At 40.2% G+C, this 21,885-nt stretch overlaps 1 protein-coding gene across 4 annotated transcripts in view; it reads left to right on the forward strand.

Moving 5' to 3' along the window:
* The window catches only part of phkb (phosphorylase kinase, beta), a 155,487-nt gene that overhangs the window by 124,789 nt on the left and 8,813 nt on the right, over positions 1–21,885 (forward strand). For 3 of the 4 annotated variants that reach the window (XM_034132728.1, XM_034132727.1, XM_034132729.1), the window contains 9 exons: positions 4,164–4,247; positions 6,738–6,842; positions 8,213–8,295; positions 11,185–11,275; positions 14,952–15,010; positions 15,289–15,451; positions 16,461–16,542; positions 17,196–17,253; positions 21,691–21,781. In XM_034132728.1, the coding sequence (XP_033988619.1) occupies positions 4,164–4,247; positions 6,738–6,842; positions 8,213–8,295; positions 11,185–11,275; positions 14,952–15,010; positions 15,289–15,451; positions 16,461–16,542; positions 17,196–17,253; positions 21,691–21,781 (816 nt within the window). Of the gene's footprint in view, positions 1–4,163; positions 4,248–6,737; positions 6,843–8,212; positions 8,296–11,184; positions 11,276–14,951; positions 15,011–15,288; positions 15,452–16,460; positions 16,543–17,195; positions 17,254–17,531; positions 17,623–21,690; positions 21,782–21,885 lie in introns of all 4 variants that reach the window. The other variant, XM_034132730.1, reaches the window with a different exon arrangement.

Raw genomic sequence — 21,885 nt, forward strand, 5'->3', positions numbered from 1 at the left:
GCAGTTATGTATTCTCACACTGTAGTCACCAGTGCAGCAGCGTAAAAAACAGCTTTTATTATCTCTGCCACCTGTCAGGCTTTCTGTTTGTGCTCCGGTCAGTGGAAATGTGAGGGAAAGAAAGGATGCTTTGATTGGCTGCCTTCGTGCTGTCGTTCTTCATTGGTATTCTGCACACAGGAAGTGTGGGGTGCAGAGTTTCTCCCGACCTCCCATGGCTTTTCTCCTCTGGGTCTCATCCTCGCCTGTTAGGGAAGGGATTTGCAATGTTACTTAATCCTCTATTAACATTTCCCTTTCGTTACAGAAAGACAGTACTTTCTCTGCTTTCAGTGTAATTTTCTTGTAAGTGGCCAAACCCTTGTGTCCTGTTCTGTTCAGTTCAGGCTTTTCAGAACAGTGAGGAAGTACACTGGAGTAGCAGAGCCCCACCTATTGGCGGACATCGAGAATTGCACATGGTTTGAGGCATCAGAATGCGGCATGGTGGGCTTGATAGGCACATTTCCTGCAGTGCCACATGAGTGTGTGGGAGTGCTGATGCTGTTTTATGATGGCACAGATTGTGAGGTATTTAAATTTTGAAATGTATAGCCTGTCACAAAGGGAATGAGTACTCCTATTTCACACTCAGCCAGACACATCAGAAAATGTATTTCACACAATGCAAACGCCTCAATTCACACATAAACAGTGAATTTTGTAGAGTTTGTCACGCCACCACTCCCTGAGCAAGCACAGCCGAGAAATCAATGTCCATCTTCTTTCTCTTTGCATCTTTGACTCAGTGCTTTTGACAGCAGGAGACACAGCAGTAAGAAGCTTTTATCTGGAAACTGATAGGCTTGAGCTCTTATATTCTCCTTGGTTCCATCTCTGAATGCTTTTCAAGGATGAATGAGGGAGAAGGCCATGACCCTTTCCCCCGCTTTGTTTCGATGACTGGGGAGCCCTTTGATGAATCAACTGTGTAATAATTGAAAAAAAACAGCCATGGATTTCTATTTATCTGTCTTGCTATTTATTTCTGGGTAATTTGGCACTAATGTGCAAAAATAAAACAATGTGGTTGATAAGAGCTTGGGTTAGGGTTAGAGCCTAATCAGCCGAAACATATAAATTGAACCTGTAGGGGTATTACACTTTTCCCAATTTGACTGACACCGCAGATTTCCAGTCCACTAATTAAGTGTGAATCTTGACCTCTGCTTCTGCGAGCCCCTCTTCTTCAGCCAAACCCTGTTGGAGTTGAGTATTAATATCAAACTCTCTCCTATCTGCTGCTGGCTTAATACCTGAACACTGACATGACTCAGGATTTCCCAGTAGTCTTGAAACATGACTTCTGACTTGAGTAAACTACAGTACATCTTGCTGCTGTAGAGCTGGACTGCTGGAGGGGATGTGAGGACAGATTGTTCATTGTTCATTAAAGTGTATGCAGCAGGCATTTCGTCCTGCCGTGAGAAATTTGCCTTCAGTCAGCCGCTTATGACGCGGTTTTTGCAGGGGGTCAGGAGACAGCGCCCAGTGGTGCATGCCTCCTCCCCGCAATGGGACCATAACCCTCAGAACGACCCCTCCTTTATTCCCAAGAACCTAAGGAGTTCGTTCAGGTCGGGGGCTATACAATTAAACGGCTTTATTCTTCCACCCCATATTGGGGACAGGGAGGCTAAATTGCACCGGGCAGGCGGGGGGAGGCGGGGGGAGCCTTCCCCACTATCGTCCATGCACACTCTACACGAGGTGAGCTTGTGTGAGTGTGGGGGACATGGTGCACTTACGTTCTCCCCATGCTCCTTAGGGACCCGGGAAACATGGTGTACGGTAAGCCCCATGCAGGGCTGGAGGACTCTCCTCACTATTTTCCATGCACACTCTTCACGAGGTAAGCGTGTCGGAGTGTGCTCTACCAGCCAAGTAAACTGCAGCCCTGAGTTCTCCACGGTCACAGCCGGAGGAGAAGAAGTTGCGGTGCAGTGGCTGTTAACCAAAAGCTGGTCAGGGGCAGTGTGATGGGTCGATGTTGTTGGACAACAGGGCGTTTATGCATCAGGGCTCCACCCACTGTACCCATAGAGTCCAGTAGAGGGCGGAGCCTGTGTAAGATATAACGGGGGGTTACGTATTGTAACCCTAGTTATATAAGCACAGGCGGAGCCCTCTACTCTGGGCCCTGTCTTTCCTATGCCACTCGCTGAAGAGGGTGTAGGATGACGGTCAGGAAGCGTGGCCGCCTTATATACGGTGGGCTTGCGCACGCATTCAGGTAGGCCCGCCCCGATTGGCCGGCTACGTTTATAGATATCTCAGTAGGTGAATGCTCGCATAGCATGGTTAAGAGGTAGTACCCATAGAGTCCAGTAGAGGGCTCCGCCTGTGCTTATATAACTAGGGTTACAATACGTAACCCCCCGTTCTGTTCCTAGGGTCCAATGCAAACAGGTTCCAACATGAAGTTTCAAGACCATTACACTAAAATGAACCTCCTAAAATGTTTTATTATTTATTATTTAAACTTTATATTCATTGACTTGGTTATTCCATACAGTGCATGTTCTTAAATCAAAATACAAACGTATTTCTTTACAGGTAGTAAAATAAAACAAAGGAAACATATTAATGTATGCATGTTTTTAGTAGGTCCAGATATGTTCTGGTCTTATGGTAAGTGATTGGTAAAGGTTACTTTTGAAGAACAAATAGCAAAAGAACAAAGGGAGGTAGATGTTTAAAATGCAATTTGAGTTTTAAATATGAATTCAGCCAGTGTAGACACATCAAGAAAAAGACCCAGAACTTAGAGGGCTGTTTCATTTGTAACAGTAAGCTAGAAGCTGTAGGCAGGTGATTTCAAATGATAGACCTGTAAACATACATTGAACATTTGATCCAGGGAAAAACATTGCTGAGACCATCAAATATTCTAAATGTCTTCTGTGTCATATTATGCACATATGGAGCTGGAGAACAAAGAGCGAAATAGAATGAAAACTAGAAAGGCAACTTAGGCAGATTGGACCTAGTAAAAATCTAATATTTATGAGGAATTTGGCATTTTTAGCCCAGAGCATATGCTAAGAGGCTAACGCAGAAAGTATCAAACAGCATGCAGTCGTTTATTTTTCTAACGAGGGCTCAGATAGGTCTGTTCTTAGTGTCTTTTTTTATGGGCCTGTGCATCTCAGTGCAACAGTGTTATCTGCTCCAGTACCCATGGGTGTGCTCGGGTCCACTAAGCACGCAGCTGATGGCAGCTCAGGGACCTTTCATTATCGCCACGTCTCATAACTTTACACAGAGCTAATATCAGTGGGTGGTGTTGCCATATGGTGGTAATTTCAGCTCGTATGGGTTGCAACAACAGAAATGTCTCAGTGGATCATTTGCATGGGGGACTTTCATTACCATATGGGCGCTGATATTTTGGTTACACTAGAAGGTGATGTCGATATCTGTAATGCATTATAAATATACTTATAATGTGTTAAGATTTACTTACAAGCACCATTATTCATAGTGATTTAAATGAAAGCCATAAGTCATTAAGCATTTTAGAATTACTAATGAGTATCTTCATTTTTCCTAATTTCAGTTTAGTCACTGACGTTGTTTTCTTCAAATAACCTCCTGCTGAAGTATTATACTAATTGAAACTTTAAAAAAAAAAAAAGCTTTATTATTTGTTATTATTTAAAAAGCATAGTGCATATTTATGAGTGCTTGTACTCATAATAATACACAGCTATAAGCAGAATATAATGCATGATAAGTAACAGTAGCTTTATAACAATAACCATCACACATATTAAAACATTTTACAATTAGCTTTTATATCACAAATCATTAACTCACTTAAATGTTTTCTTTGAAAGATTATAGTCTCTATTTTTTTTTTTTCCAATATCCTTGGAGAAAAATGTCCAGGAGTGACCAATAATTGTGAAGTATTATAGTACTTGACCTAATATTATAATTCTTTCAAAAATGCTTTATAATGTTTTATTGTTAAAAAGCATTATTATTAAGTGCTGATAAATGTAAATTGACAGTAGCAGAATACTGCATTTTCAAATGTCTTTGAATTCTGAATTGTTAGTAGTTATATTTGCTCACAAGTTTATTGTGTGTATACTGTGTGTGTGTGTTTCTTTCTGCAGGCGTACCGTTTCCTTGCCATCAATAAGAAGCTGGGCTTGAGTGGGCGTCCAGATAGGCCAGTGGGCTGCATCGGGACTTGCAAGGTATATGGATTTTCAAAATGCATAAACAAACATGTGCACAAAGGGTACATGCACACACATATTTGCACTCTGCGCAGCAAAGGTCATGGGTGACCACTAACACGCCTCCCACATGTAAACATTTCTCAGAGCTCTTGAGAAGAAGACAACTGTGATGGCCGACAGGTGCAAACACATTACATCGGCCCAAAACACAAGGAGAAAAGCACTGCAGTTTGAAAACTGATGCTTGTTGACTGTCACTGTTATTGGAAAGTTAACTAAATTGTGAGTTTTATTGGACTATTTTAACAATTTGATAGCATGATTCCTTCCCATATTATTGCAGATCTGCTGTAAGCTAGCTAGCTAATGTTACTTACCTGATTATTTTAAATATACTGACAAAACACGTACAATTTTGAAACTGACTTACTCTGCCAACAGGCCAATTTTATAATCCCAAACGTCAAAAGTCAACAAGCACTTTGGTCCCAGCTGTGTGCATCACTTTTTAGTGTCCTCGTGTGCGTTGTGTTTTGAGCTTCTTGCAGCGTATTTTTTATTTGCAGCTTTTTTTTATTTAAAGGTCCCATGACATGCTTTTCCGGTTATTACCCGTCCCCTTGTATGTTATGTAGATTTTTCTCCATGTAAACGGTCTGCAGAGTCAAAACCCCTCAAAGTACACCCTGTAGGGAGTAAAACTCTAACACAGAAAAGACCTGTCTATGCTGCCCCAGAACGCTTCGTTGGAGACTTTTCATTTTCCATTTTTTCTTCCTGGGTATGGTGACGTAACCATACCCAAATGGACCAATTGGTCCAAATGGACCATCCGCGGAGCCGTTACGTTACGTCCGCAGAGCCGTTACTTCCTCACACACACACACACACTCAATCTTTTCACAGCTGCAGCTCCGCAGATTTCTCAGCCTGAGACGGCGGGACGCGGCAAGGCTGTGAGTCTGTGTGCGAGCACACACACAGACTCACAGCCAGGCTGCGGGTGTGTGTGTGTGCTCGGGCTGGTTTCGGGCTGGGTTTCGCTGTGTCTCGCTGTCTCGCCGACCCCACGCAGCAACCAGGAAACCACACCAGTAAGCCAGCTCACACTGTCCGCTCCTCGCAGCAGTGCCGCCAACACGGCACCCAGACCCCACGCAGCATTCTCATCTGTTTGTCCTTACTGGTGGCATTTTCTGGTTGCTAACAAACGCCATTGTAACACATAATCACTGATGTTCCGCTGTAACGGTGGTGGACTCATCAGAACAGAGTGGGCGAGCTGACCAATCAGAGCACACTGGGCTCACAGGGAGGGGGGGGGGGGGCAGGAGCTCCAACAAGGCGTGTAGGACAGAGAGTGAATACACATACTATACAGAGATGCTGTATGAGAAACCAATGTGAGTTTGGAACATTGAACAATGTAAATCTATTCTAGTAGACCTCAACAATGGAAATATGATCAGTAGAAATGGCCATGTCATTAGACCTTTAAAGTGTTTCATTTATGCAGCGCTTTTAGTAAACCCTGCACTTGTTTCATCAAGTTGGTGAACATGTTTCTTTCATTTGCTTGCTCATGTGCTTTGCCACATTTGCGGTTTTATATTTGCAGCGTTTCTGAAACTGCAGCACTTGTTTACCTAATGGAAGTGTTTTGGGCTTTTGTTAACTGGTTTGCACGTGTCGGCCACCATAGCCAACAGCTCAAAAACTTAAAGAAAGAAAAAGTTTTTATCTTAATCTACACATCAGTTAAACTGAATAGATTTAGCTTTTTCTCTGGATTTGTTGCATTTAGAATAATGTGTCCGTGGAAGTGCGTGTGCACTAATGTCTCTTGCTAATGTTGTTTGCAGTTTCTCCCAAATGAAGGTCACCAAATAAGTCGAGCTACAGCTGTTTTTTTTTCCAACAAAGACACTGTCGAACAAATGTATTATGGCTCCCAACGCATTGCTAAGACAATATTATAATGGGACATTTATGGGGAAGATGGCAGACTGCCAGAGGGCGTTATCATCATCAGTGTCTTGGTGTGTGCCGCTGCAACAATCTGTATGTGTGAAAAGGGTTTTTTATACAGTTGTGTACTATGTACTATGTGTGTTTTCAGGAGCGGTTGTGCAGCTTCTGTGTGTCCACTCTATTTTAGGATTGATGGCTTGTTTTATACACTACCCGGAATAATGTATACGTGGCTACTTGTGAGCCATCCGTCTTCTAATGCAATACTGTGTGTGTGTGTGTGTGTGTGTGTGTGTGTGTGTGTGTGTGTGTGTGTGTGTGTGTGTGTGTGTGTGTGTGTGTGTGTGTGTGTGTGTGTGTGTGTGTGTGTGTGTGTGTGTGTGTGTGTGGTGTGTGTGTGTGGTGTGTGTGTGTGTGTGTGTGTGTGTGTGTGTGTGTGTGTGTGTGTGTGTGTGTGTGTGTGTGTGTGTGTGTGTGTGTGTGTGTGTGTGTGTGTGTGTGTGTGTGTGTGTGTGTGTGTGTGTGTGTCTCCAGATTTATCGTATCCTGGGCAAGACGGTGGTGTGCTACCCAATAGTGTTTGATCTAAGTGACTTTTACTTGTCCCAAGATGTTATGCTGCTGATTGATGACATTAAGGTAAGCCCAGGTCACACTTATTTATTGTTGCCATGACTCCACAGCTTATTATGTGCTCCGAAGAACTTTAATAACAGAGATATATTCAGCCTGTCTGCTCCTAAGAGATGCAGCTTGACATTTATGAAAAGACTGAAAATGAGCCGATATGGTTTGATCGCGTACCTGTTCTACATATACCCATAGAAAAGGTAAATATACTTTAAGGTCATATCTTACCTTTGACGTAGTTATCTAATTGTGTCCCATTTTTCCCTACACTTATAATACATCAAGTGTACCTCAAGTACATTCATTAAAAAGTGGCAGGGCGGAGTAATAGGTAATGAAATGTGCATATTGGACAGAAATGGGACGTCCCCGTGAGTCCTGGCCTGATTCAAGCTCTAGATGTATAGATTGATGATCTAGTTTGCTTATGTCTCTGTACATTTTTGTCACTAATTACTATCATACAATGTTGAACAACTTCCAGTGGGTCAATGTTGCTATGTGTTAGAGCACCTTTTTGATCATTAAAGTATATAAACATGTCACAGTAGAGGCACAAAATACAAATATAAACCTGAACATTAGCATAATAGGGCCCCTTTTATATAACAAATATATACATTTAAGAATCTGCATATATGTTTTATACATGTCTATATCTTATTAAAACATGTATCTTGTGTTGTTCTGTCATATAAGGCTATACAACTCCCTGATTCCCCCAGTTCAACCCCTGATTGTATGGTGTATGTATGTATATATATATATATATATACATACACCATACTGTGTGTATATATATATATACACATATATATATATATATATATATATATACAGTATAGTTAAGATAAATAACCTAGTTCCTTACTCTCTTGTTTGATCAGATCCTGTATCCCTTTAGTCGAGCTTAATCTGATGCAGCAAAGGTAATAACATATGTAGGGAAAAATCTGAAAAAAATCATTATTTAATTTAGATCGAAACACATTTAAAGTCTCATAATATAAAAGATGTTGGTCCTTACTACTGACTTATAAATAAATAAATCATAACTTCAGAATTTGTATTCCAAATAAAATTCCTATAAATGTAGATACACAATATACTGTACTTTAAAAAAATGTATAAAGATACAAGACCGTTTACATAATTTCATCTTCATAATCAAAAACATATCATTCTAAACTTGATGAGTTTGACAGTTGAGGAGGTTTTACTTTGCTCTGATTCAGTTTCTGCTCAGAAACAATGGAAGCTCCAATCTTTAGAACGGTAGGATGTTAGCCTATACCTATCTGATATCCTAACGTCTGTGTATGTTTTTGTCTGTGTGTGTTTTTGTCTGTGTGTACTTGTCTGTGTGTTTGTGTCTGCAGAACGCCCTGCAGTTCATCAAACAGTGCTGGAAGATGCAGGGACGTCCTCTCTTCCTGGTTCTCATCCGTGAGGATAACATCAAGTAATATAAACTTCAAAATATTTTTTTTATCCTTTTTTTCTTTTCCTCTGATAGCTTTCTTATGGCATTCTTCCTCCACCTATCTCCCAACACACCCTTCTCTGTCTCTCTCTTTCCATCTGATACTGACAACAAAATGCCATGACTCCCAATAAGGCCGTTTGCTTCATTTTCTTAAATCTAACTGTTTTCCTCCCTCCCATGTGCACTATTACTCTTCATAGCAGGAAGGTGCAACTGTATTTGCTTGCTGATTGGGCGATAATGTTTCTCATTTATATCACTATAGCCTGGCTGGTGGGCTGATTACAGCAGTATTGACCATTATCGAGAAAGCCATATTTTAAATGTGTTACAAGCGCTTAAACAGCCACACTGCAGTATATGGAATAAGTCAACGGGCTCTCAAAGAAGCAACTCAATAGTCATTATTTTGCTATTGATCGGGAGGATGACCTGTATAGGAGGAGACATCAGAGCAGATAAAGCTATCAGGATCTGGGTAAAATGTGCTGGTTCATTGAGAGACATTTCAGATGGAACTACTCTAATGATGTGTGTTTACATGTGTTCTGTTCTGTACATGGAATATAATCGTTAGCTCAGATGTTTTGCGTCTCAATGGGACAGATTCAGGCCCCGTCCACACAGAGACGAAAATGAAAACGAACCGATGTCGATATCAAAAAAGTATTCCGTCCACACGGAATCGGCTCAAGAAACGTGTCCGTCCACACGAGACCGCTCGACCTGCTGGAGGCGCTGTAGTACATATGCCGGGCCTGTAAGTGGCGCTGTACTTCCGCCACAAAATACACCAAAAGCAGCGAAGAAGACCCCCCGAGCATGGTTGCCATGGTTGCCTGGTTGCCCTTCTGGTTATTCTCTGCGGTGGATTTAGCAACATGTAGTTCATGTAGTTCTCCATGTCCACTTGTTGCTGATGGTTGTGGTAGAGGAGCTGTAGATTTTGCACTAACATCTGTAGCATGGTCAGTAGCGTCTGGAGCATGGATGTATAATAAGAACTGGATACAGCGTGGGAGGCGGGGCCTCGTTCATTCCTATGAGAGTTGCTCATTGGCGCATGAAGGCAAAATGGCCCAACTATTGAGAGAGCGAAACATCACAGATTACCCGTCATGCCTGGCTGTCAGAGCAGAAGAACCCGTATGTGCAGTCATATAGCATGCACCCCTTAGGCCCCGCCCCCCGAGCGCCCACTCTCGGCTCACTAGAATGAATGGAGAGAGAAAATAAATCTAGATTTGGCTTTTAGTGCATTTTACAACTTTAAGGACTTAACCTGTTTAGCCCGAGAGACCCCGGTACCGGGGCCCTCCCGCAACATCTTGCAGGAAACAGTGTCTGAGGGCATGTTCATTTGATAAACTATGAATGTTTTATATCCATGTAACAGGAAGAAACTCATCGAACTGATCATTTTTTTTTTTTTTTTTTTAAATAAAACCCACAATGCTAATGCTGAGCCTCTGAATCAGCAACGAGCGAAAAATGCTAACAGATTACTGCACCGAAAATCACTCACAAAACCTTATTATTTATCTTTTCTGCACATCCAACACATCGATTCACATCGTGAGGTGACACAGAATTGATGGGTACATACATTATCACTCAATGATACGAACTCGCGACTTTATAAACAAAAACAGACATCAAAACATGTGGCGCTAGGTAGCTAAAAACGCTAACATGGCTTACCTGTGTCGTAGTCTGGTCAAAAGTGGTCTTCAATGGCATTAAAACGATAAAAACGCTGCTGAAGTTAATCCATAGGTTAATCCAATGTGTCTGTGTCCCATTTAAATGATTTCTGATAATCCATAAGCAATAAAACTGCTTTTCCGTTTCCAGATGTCAAAGCTAGAGTATAGGGGGGCCAGAGATATGGAAAATCCACCCATATGACCCCAGAAGTGGTTTATTTTTGCTAAACCTCTCTAAAAAGGTCAAATGTCAATTGTTTTGTATCAATCTTGATACAGGGTACTTATTATATGTTGTACTTTGGATTCCTAAAGCTTTTAGTCTACTAACCCATCATCCAAGGGTAGTTTTCACTATAAGTAAAAAAGAATCTTTGGACGGACACTATAATTTACAGTTTTTTACTATGTTCAATCTGAATTTTGTTTAAAATAAAAAACATCTATATTGATTCTGACTTTTCTACATCCAACTCACAGGTTTATCATTACTTTGAGAACAAAGATTATTAATTTACCCCTTTTAGAAGGGAAGATATGGTCATTTGTTCTGGGAATGTCATTTTCGAGCCTGAGACCTGAAAAACAGGCTCAGGGCTTAACAGGTTAATGATTCTAATAAGGGCCATAAAATAGTTCATACTGGGTAGTTTATTTAGTTTAAAAAAAAGTATCCGCTGATTTACGTCTCTTTCCCCATGTTAGTCAATGGGAAAAAGTCTTTCTGGCCCGGGTGACGTCACGGAAGTTGCAGTACCGCCATTTGGACACTACGAATTTTGGGCACAGAGTCCGGAGCACTTTCTGGGGGCTTGGTCTGGAGCACGAACGCAACCCTGTGATCCGACATTGTTGTTGTTGGCGAAACGCATCAGCAATGACGTGGGTGACGCGGGGGTGAGCAGGAGAGGTGGGGAGAGGCGGGGCTATGATCGTTTAGGACGTACACACGGTGCCGCAAGCGTTACGTTACCAGACCTTCCCACTTTGGGATGCGTTATCGTTTGAGGGCTCCGTTTCCGCGATTCCGTTACGGCCTCGTGTGGACGAACCGTCCATACGATAAAGAACTATAGCGGATAACACCCGTTTCGTCTCCGTGTGGACGGGGCCTTACTGTTCTGTGCACTCTTGGAAATTAGTCCTTCTTTCTCATCAGGGGAAGCCGCTTCAACCCGGTCCTGGACATGCTGGCTTCATTCAAGAAAGGCGAAATCGGAGGGGTCAAAGTTCATGTGGACAGACTTCAGGTGTGTGGATTCAGTTCAAAAGATTATGTACACATCAAAAAGAAGCATGTGCATACTTGCATATACCCTGTGTTATTTTTAAACATAAACATAACATGGTTTTGAGAAAGTTGTCCAGCCCTTAATCTGAAAGGTTTTCCTTATATCAATAGCAGTGCCATTGTTTGTCTGTGTTCTGACCTTGGCCTGACAGATTCAATTTGGATGGCAAACTGTTTTGGTTTGCCTGGGAAAGGTGAAAGTGAATTAATCTTGTAGGGATAAAAGAAGGAGATGGAAACTATTAGGGTTAAGCTTGTTGTGGCTTGCCAAGAATATGGAATGACTTTAGGGGACAACAACAAATTAAATGGTGAATTCATAGATTAGAGATCTTTCCCTACAGGGTAACATTTGGCCTGCGGAGATGACTGTAGAGAAACCTCAGTGCCAACGTGCATTACTGAACACATTAACATCACTGGGTGATTCCGTATTTGTGGTATGAGGGCATGAATTATATATGCATAGGGAGTCACAGCTGCTATGAAACCCGCCTACTTAGTTCAGCAGTATAACTGATTAATTAATGGGAAGCTGTCAAGACAGGTTCCAGGGTTACTGCACTCTCAGAAGGTAGGAAGAACTTAAAATGAATGATGAATCACATCTTAAAACAAAGGACGACAAAAACGTTAAAGGAAGATTCACATCAAAATGGGTCTTGAGTCTTGCTTTCAAAGCCAGTGGAAGGGCCATACAATTACAACAACATGTGTATTTGAAGCTTCTATAATCAATATTTCATTATTAACAATGGAAGTACTAGAAGTTATGGAAGACATCGACCATTGGTTGGTGGACCGTGAGTTTCCCATGTTGCCATTTTGGCCTTTGCCCTTTTGGTTTTTATAATGAGGGTCAAGTTCAGAAAAAAACTAAACACTAAGCAAGTCATATTAAGCTGACAGAAATGCTACAGCCAACCTACATGAGCTGAAAATACAAAGTGAAAGGGTCAACATTTTAAGACAGAAACATGGAGAGTTCCTAGACTGAACAACACCCTAGCACCCTCTCAACGTTATTCCTTAGAACGCTGCCATGTCTAAGGCATATCGCTAGTTTATCATTTAGTTGTCTCTAAATGGTACCAAAATGTACAAATTGAACATCATGCTGTTTCGAAGAAGATATGGAACTAGTCATTGAGACCATAAACACATAAGTTAAATGTTTACTCACCTAATAAACCAAGTGAGAGGTGGGGTAATTTTCTCATGGACTCTATACAATCTGACTTAAAGGGGACGTATCATGCAAAATGCACTTTTGTATGTCTTTTATACATAAATATGTGTCCCCGTTGTATCAGGGAACTCACAAAGTGTCAGAAAACAAAAACCTCTCTCTTTTCTTCCGTACCCAAATCTCTAAACACGGGGGAACAACGGAGCGGATCCAGATTTGCGTCCGATATGACATAATATTGGAAATGTGGGCTGGCTTTACACCCACGGTCCTATCAGAAACGTCGCTATCAGAAACAATGCCCGACTGTTTTGGACATAATATGGTCTTTGTTTACATTAGCAAGCATTGCTAACACTCAGAGCTAACCTGTACTGGAGAGAGTATGTGTACAAAAGCAGGAAATAATAAAAGGAACTCAACTTGTGGTAAACTCGCAAGAGAAAAAGCATTTGAGCTCCATACTGTTTCAGAAATAATCCTTAATGTGGTTTGGAACATGATATGGCATTTACACATGGCAGAATTTAGCAGTATCTGCTGGTAGAATTCTGAGTAGGCATTAGCTCCCCCTCCTCTTTTTCATTTTTTTCAAGCTAAGGACCCAAAATCAGCGTTTCTCTAACAGGGCTGGAATAGAGGGATATGAGGGATGTCTAAAATGCATGATCTGTTTGGTATTTTGAGCAAAACACATCATAGACATGTTTTTATATATTCTTATATATCTGAGACCCATATGCCTAAAAATAGCATAATAGGAGACCTTTAAGATTGCTACCAGAAGAGCTGAACCTGCCTAGAACCAAATCATAGAAAGACAATGCCACTAACTGATCAACATAGCGGAGCATATACAGTAGCAGCTAAAGAGCCTGATATTTCCTGGTGGAGACCAAAAACTGAACTACAAGCGGAGTATTTATTAGAATTACATTCATCAGGCAGAACCAAACAAGACTCTGAATGAATGAAAGTGTTTCTCTGTATCTCCTAGATGAGCAAATAGACAACTAATTGCTAACTAATGCACTTATCACACCTTAACCCTAACCCTAACCCTTGTCTTCACTGTCCACAAGAGTCCAAAATAAGTTAATATCCGTTAAACCGGAGTAGAATTGTAGCACTGCTTACACATACTTTGTGTTGCTGGATGCCTTGTTCATGTCATATCTGAAGATGATGAACTCATTGGAAAGTTTTCAGCACATACTTCTTAGTTTTGGACTGTATTTGTTTAACTTGTAGGATTTCAACTCAAGGAAGCAAAGAAATAAAAAATTAGGCCAAGGTAGATTAGAATTATTTTCACATTGATAACTTTACTGCTTTGTCAAACTTATGAGAGGGTTTCTAGCCCTATCTTGCCTCCCACTGCGACTTGGTGTTCAGCAGAGACTTCCTTATATCCTCCTTCTTTTTCCCCTCTAAAAAGTTCTTCCTTGCCTTAGCTTATTTGCTATTCACTTCACAGCTAACTCCTACAGCTTTGAAACAGTCTCTTCTTCATCACAGACCTCATTGTTATGTGGAGCAGTATTTCTCTTTTCCTTCTCCTCTTATTTTTGTCTTCGACTTCAGTTGGAAAGGCTAACATCACATTTAGACCCGAGGAGCAGGTCAGATTAAACTGCACTCTTTGCTCCTACACGGCTACATGTGATTTTAAAATACTAAAACTTTTCCTTTTAGAGAGTAAATTGTCACTGCTGTACATATTTATACATTTTAAACAGTAGACTGAGCTCCACCTTTTTACTGCAAGTGCATTATTTAAACGGACGTGTTGTACCCTGTCTCCGCTGACAAAACTAATCTCAGGGATTTATAGCTGTAGGTTATCACCTTCTGTGTTTTTGGCTCCAAAATGAGTATGATTACCTTCTACAAATCTTTAAATGTGTTTATTGTTGGTATATTACTCTGTTTCTGTAATGCAGAAGGCATTTGGCCTTAGGGTTGGTCTGTTTTTCTCAGGCTCTCTCATCAGCTGTGTAAGACATGACCCCTTTCCTCCTTCTAAAGGAGGTTGCAAACATTCTCCTCATCCCCTTCAAAATTCTCAGAACTGAGCATGCTATGTATCTGAGAGTAAACCTAATCTCAACGAGGTCTTCTGGATCCCACTTCGCTGCAAGACACATAACTGGTAATGTCTTTGTGGTGGAATGTTTGATTACCATCTCTCTGTGGGAAAAGGAGCCGTTTAGGGGACGGATCCTCACAGTTGGTTATGGCAGAGGCACTGTCACTACGGTGTCTTAGCAAATGTCTTTGTCAATTCTCCGGGCCATTACTTCCAATACATCTTTGGTGTCTGATATCAGTCTTTATACTCGTTGTGTTTTGTTTCTTTGCTCCAAGAATTTCATCACAGTGTAAATATATTAATAATCCCTTTCCAAATCACTTAATGTGTCCTTTTTTCTCATTGACCTTATAGACCCTGATATCTGGAGCTGTGGTGGAGCAGTTGGACTTCCTGCGTGTCAACGAGGCAGAGTAAGACCTTCCTCTAGTCTTTATGTTGTAAAGTCAGTTTATCTGCTAGCAGAATACTTTGAAAAAGCTTCCATTAAGAAATCGACAAAGCGAACAAGTCATGCATGTTTCCCACCTTGGTTTTTGATGAGTTTAGAATCAATAAATCAGTAAAAAATAACAGAATGACGGCAGCATTGTTTTGATTGTTGCTTCAATTGTGAATTTTCAAAATGGAAAAAGTGTATATGAATCTTCCGTTCCGTCTTTATACTAATAGCATACTTGTGTGTGCATAGGATCCCAGAGTTTAGGAGCTTTGAGGAGCTGGAGCTGCCAAAACACTCCAAAGTGAAGAGACAGATGAGCACCCCCAACGTGTCTGACCTGGAGCAGCAGCCGGAGATCGACGTGGAGGAGTGGCTGCAGAAGCCAACCAATGAGATCATCCAGAAGTTCCATGTGAGTTTATAAGATTTAGTGGGAAGTTTTAATTATATTTATTTAATTGTTATGCTTCCATAATGAAGTTGACAATACAATCACACAAAAAATAAACAAATTAGATGTATAAATAAATCCTTCATGTATAAGAAAATTGTCCATGTGTAAATCTTGAGCGGTGTTCCCTGAGCTTGGCGCTGTGCCTGTAATACATAGCCATAAATACACTTCAGGTATTGTTTGCACGGGCCATCAGGTCTTTGTCACTCCCAATTCGGAGTGACAGGTGAAAATAAGTGTCTGAGCACTTGACGTGTATGAGGGGAGACTGTCTGCTGCCATCCCCAGGTAAACAGTATAGTAGTAGTAATTTGAGCAGTAATGTCAGATGAAGTAGAAGCAGTTTAAGTAGATTGTTAGAACTGGTGAAAAAAAAAAAATGTTAGGGGTCTCATTTTTGGTGCAGGCAAAATGGTTCCATAGTGCCTGGTACAAAGTTGCTCAAATTGAGCCCTTGGTTGTGGTTAGACCAACAAAGTCAGAACTTCAGAAGGCATATGAAGCATGGTATGACGCACGAAAAAGCCTCTTGGAGGAAAATCGTAAGCCCAACAGGCCATTTAAAATGTTATGTGTAATGTTTAGACTACTGTGTTTTTGAGGTTCCATCACACAAATAAACATTTGTTTTGTAATGAACACTCTAAATGTCCTTCTCTTAGTCTGTTTTTAATTATCTAAGTAGAGTATGATAGCGTCAGGATTAAAGTAATATATGTAATATAATAAAACATTTATTAAAATTATTTCAAGCAATTAATAAATAATTTACCCCAATCTGCTATGGCATGCTAAAATGCTTTATTTTTTATATTTCAGGCACAAGGAAGTTTCATTACGGCTTATTAGTGTTACAGAAAATGTATGTAGCTGTGTGCAAAAAAGGTATTTAAGTGTTTTTGCTTCTTAAAGTGTATATTTTTGGTAGATGTAACGGGTCTCCCCATTTGTGTGTGTCATTTTTCAGGACTGCGACTGCTTGGCCAGTCAGGCTCAGCTTGCAAGCATCATTCTGAGGAGAGAAGGCCCGGCATACCTTGCAAAAGATGGTAAGGATACACACACAAACAAACACAAACACACACACACAGGCAATGTGAGATATACTGGCCCAACACTAAAGATGAATTGGGAAGATTTTGCACAAGTCGCACAAGTATTTCCGATTAAAGGCTATACTGTTCCAGATATCTGCTCAAGTGATCCTGTAGTGTGAGGGATTAACACACCTAATCTTTATTTTACCGACTGGATCAGAGTTTTTACAATTTAGATTTTTTACAACTGAAACCCTGTAGTTTGAAAGGAACAGTGATGTAATATTGATCATAAATTAAATAAAAGCGTCACTCCTTGTTAGCTTGCAGCAGTAGCTTGAACTAAGCCTGTTTGAAACTAACAAGAAAATGTTAATATTTTCCAACTCATCTGTAGCTAGTGCTGCAAAATGTATAAACCATGTTGAAGTAGTCTTGTTAGCCCTTTTTCTCACTTATTTTGTTCTTCTCTACAAATCATCAGCTCAGATAAGTGCAACCAGCTGCCCACCACAGTCCAACGCCATGTTTGTTCTTTGAGATCCCAAGTCTCTGGAAAAATCATTTAGTACAAATGCAAGAATGGAGGATACATTTGCATATAAGTATATGTTCTTATGAATATAATATCTTATGTCTGAACGCAAACATTTCTCTGCTTCTAGAGAACCTGACGGATGAACTTGAGAGACTCTACAGAAGAGCTGGCAGCAGAAAGCTTTGGTCTGATATTCTCACACACACATACACAAATGTCCCTCCTGTCTGTCATTTAAATGAATGTTTCATTGCCATTAGTCGATTTATTATGGAGTCCAAATGCATAGAGGATTACCAAAGTGTGCAGATCTAAAAAAAACATGAATGCTAGGGTTTGCAGTTTATGTTGTTTCAGGTCCCCATAACCCGAATAACTTGTCTCTTTACCTGTTGTTTTCTCTGTTTGGCGTCCTCACAAAAATCTTGTTTTATGTTGACACTTTAATCTGGCCAAACTGTAGGCTGGTAGTGCGCCATGCTGCTGCCATTACCAAGAAGTTTGCCAGCTCTATAGCTCCTCACATCACCACAATACTGGTGCATGGGAAACAGGTAATGTCCAGCAAGAGATGGACTGAAGACTCGGCATGTTTACTCCCGGTTAGCTGGCTAGCTAGCTGTCTAGCTTGAGATCTGTGTGAGGGTCAGCCGTTCCTACTTTGTGATTCCTCAGATCCAACAAACAGAGCTTTACAGAGACAGAAATAAGAATATTGTATAGGTTTATTTTTTATTTTTTTTTTTTATTGAAATATTTCAAAAATGCTTTCATTTCTTTATGTTAATGACTTAACTGAAATAAAGACGTAAGCTAAATGTGTTAGCCTAAATTTAGTTGAATGGCTAAATAAAATAATGAAAGCAATTTGTACATTTGTAGAATACGTCCCAAAAATGTATGAAAACCTTCAAATAAAACAGTTAACACTGACTGAACTCAACTTTAATCAGGCAATTGCGTACAAATAATCCCACAATCTGCAATCAAATGACCAGTTGAAACCCTGGTAACCGTTGGTGTAATGCAGTAGGCGAGAGCCCCTTGCTAAATTGTCAAATGCTAAAGATATTTCTAGCTAAACCACCAAGTTTAGCACAATCAGGGCTAGCACTCACACGGTCATGAGTTTGGCTAAGCTAGCAGCTAGGCACTTTGCCTCAGATTTGTAGGCCTACAGGAGCTTGTAGTTGGTGTTTGCTTTCTCTCCATTAACCATCACAGAGGCCGGACTGTCGTTTCTGTTCTGTCTTATGGCCAACCCAGTCTCACGGCATTTCGTGTTATAGTCACAAAATTAATCTATTGATTCGTGTTCACCAACACGATTTCCCCATTTTCTTTGTGTCACACAGAACGATTTTAAAAGCAATGTAAATAATAACAAATTAGAAGGAAAAAAATATTTAAAAAAATACAGATTTCAGTATTCTGAGGCTCTGTGCCCCATTTCTTTTCCTCGCGGACGGCAAAACAAGTCCGACATTATACGATTTAAAATAAAAACAATAATCGTGGCTTGATATTGAGTAAGAACATGTTTTTACATGAGCCACACAGCTTCCGGTCTTCCAAGACCCAACTGGACAAAAAGACGTGGTGCAGGCACAAACATACTACCAATAGAAATACATTGCTTTTAAAATCGTTCTGTGTGACACGAAAAAAAGGGGAAATCGTATTGGTGAACACGAATCAATAGATTAATTTAATTTTGTGACTATTACACGAAATGCCGTGAGACTGGGTTGTTATGGCAGCATCACCCAATGCATTAAGGCTGGCTGTATACTCCAAATGAAATAGAAGTTAGCTTTTGAATATGGCGCTGTAAGGCCATTAGCTTGTCTCCAAAGCCATCTCACAGTTTTGTGGGTGCCTAGATTGAGTTTTCTGTTTCTCTTGGATAACCCCAGATTCAATATTCAGGTTTCTTAAAGCTAGGATATGCTTGGAACCACGATTCAAAAAGCCAGTCATACAAATACTCAATTTCTGGGTAGTAGCAAACAATATTTAAGTGAGAAATAATGTATGTGTCCACCTTGTGATTCAAATCCATCCAAAATGTAATGGCTTTCAACAGGTTTCATGAAAATCAAGTCAGTAGTTTTTCCGTAAACCTGCTGGAAAACGGAAACAAAACAACAATCAAAGCCAAAAATCGTTTATTCTTTGCAGACGTAGTTAAACATTAATCCACGGTTCTGCTTTAGCAAAGCTGCAAAGATTTCATTTTGTTGTATATTGCTGGCCTTATTTAACTATAATTGACCAAATGGATGGTTTTCAATATTGGACTGTGATTTCTGTGTCCATGGTATGGTTTTAATTTTTGCCAATATAACATTACACTACATTTATTTCCTGTGACAACTATTTTATTTTATGCAGTTTAGTAATGAATAGGATTTTAGCGTAGAGAAATTAGATTATTCCATAAAGTGAATACAAAAGCCTTGAGGCTGATATCCAACTTGCTGGAAAAGGCATCAATACTCAGTTCAATTTACTTTCTCATTGACCTAACATGGGCCAGGAAGTGAAGCTTGAAATGGGTTCCCCAACAAAGCATCAGTAGATTGACACCACTCCATGCCTTCTAAACATTAAGGCTTGTTGCTTTTCTATTCATCGTGCTCAAGATGTGCCTCAGGTATTTCTTGGGTTTGAGCAATGAATAAACACACACACACACACACACACACACACACACACACACACACACACACACACACACACACACACACACACACACACACACGAAACAAGAGTATTATAAAATAGCATATAATAAGAAGATGTTGTGTTTCGACTCAATGTATTCATGACCCCATTCATTAAATGATTTAATTTGTTCACTGCTTCTGTGAGGATGGCTTCAACTCAATGTGTGTGTGTACAGTATGGGCTACCATCTGAAGACTATGAGTGTTCATGTGCTGCTTTGTCCTTCAGAGGATCCTGCAGTCCAGAGGAGGCAGTTTGAAGGCTGTAGTAGTGACTCTTGCGAATATTGAACTGCAATTAGTGAACATTAAAAAAATGTTTAGGAAGCTAGTCATTTATTTGGGAGTTCAATAACTTGAACAAATTCATTTATTAGTACTAGGACCAACACATTTATCTCTCAGTAAGGTTTCATTAAAAAACGAATTTGCAGGTTATGTTTCCAATTTTATTCGGATGTGTTGATTTTAAATCAGGGGCATTGAACTGCTACAATGAGAAAAGGAAGCAGCCTTTTTATCTTGTTAGTGAAATGTTAACATTTTTCTAATGACTGATTCAAATGTTTGAATAATAGTATCTTGTTTGGCCACTGCAGTCATTGTACTCACTAGTCACTTTATGAGGTACACCTATAGCCAGTACTGGGTTTGACAGAACTGCCTTAATTGTTTGAGGTATAGATAACCAAGGTGCTGGAAAGATTGTTTATAGATTTTAGTCCGCGATGACACAATAGCATCACACAGTTGCTGCAAAGATGTCCATTATCAGATCTCCAGTTTTGAACACATCCCAACGGCGCCCTTTGGATTGAGATCTGGTGACATTTAAATCAAAGGATTTCATTGACATGTTCAAGAAATCAGTTTAAGGTTATTTGAGCTTTGTGCCAATGCGCATCTTTCGAAAAGTAGCCATTTGACAGTGACATTTAAACAATCCTCAACCCGTACTTTTTTGTTATTTACATCAAATTCCCTTCCATCTGAATGTCAAAGCAGACATTGAGACTGCTCAGACCCAGCAACCTTTTTTCCAATTATCCGTGTCCATTTTGGAGTGCCCATTCCAATTGTAGCCTCAGTATCCTGTTGTTAGCTCATAGGAGTGGTGTGGTCTTATCCTGCTATATCCTAACAATGTGTTGTGTGTTCAGAGACCCTAACCCTAAAATCTGTAGTTACCAGGGCTTATTTAAGTTACTGTCAGCTTTAAAACCATTCTGGTTATTCTCCTCTGGCCTCTACCATCAACCAGGCTTTTTTTTGGCCAGAACTACCGACTTTCTCCATAAAGCCTAGTAGTGGTAATGCGTGTAAATCCCAGTAGATCCTGAGAAATGCCATGTTCGAAGTCACTTAAATCACCTTTTCTCCCCATTCTGAAGCTTATTTTGAAGTTCAGCTGGTTGTCTTGACAATGTCTAGAGTTACTGTTGCTCATGGGGTAAATGGCTCTCTACCGGTGGGTGGTTCCAACCCCAGCCACTGCATTCAATGTGTCCTTGGTCAAGATAACTACCCTCATATAGCTCCCGTAGGCATATAATATTAGTACAAATAATGCAGTCTACTTGCATTAAGTTGCTGACACCTGTTTGGCTGATTGGATAATTGGATAATTGCATTAACAAGCAGTTGAAGTGTACCGAATAAAGTGGCCAGTGAGTCGTTTTTTTCTTACATACTCCATATTTACAAGACAATTGATCTAATTTAGAATGTAAAAGTCACATACAGTCTACAAGATAGTCTCAACCGAAGCTGAAATAAAGTCATGCTAATCCTAAACCCATAACTGGACAACAATAATTAGTTTGCTAAAGCCCTAGCTGTTCCTTGCTATCTGTCATGATGAAAAGAGTGTTCTTGTTTCTTTTCGCCCACTAGGTCTGTTGTCCGTCTTGCTGCCAGTCTCTTAACTAAGCTAGTGGACAGCCTTGCCCCCAGTATTACTAGTGTTTTAGTGCATGGCAAGCAGGTAAGCCTAAGTAGTTGAATCCCTTTTGTACAAATGATGTTGGGTTCTGATGGGAAAATGGCATGTTGGCACAATGATTTTAATGTTCACTGATTAATTAGAAG

This window comes from Trematomus bernacchii, unplaced genomic scaffold (genome assembly GCF_902827165.1).
Source record: "Trematomus bernacchii unplaced genomic scaffold, fTreBer1.1, whole genome shotgun sequence".
In the NCBI taxonomy this organism is placed as follows: Eukaryota; Metazoa; Chordata; class Actinopteri; order Perciformes; family Nototheniidae; genus Trematomus; species Trematomus bernacchii.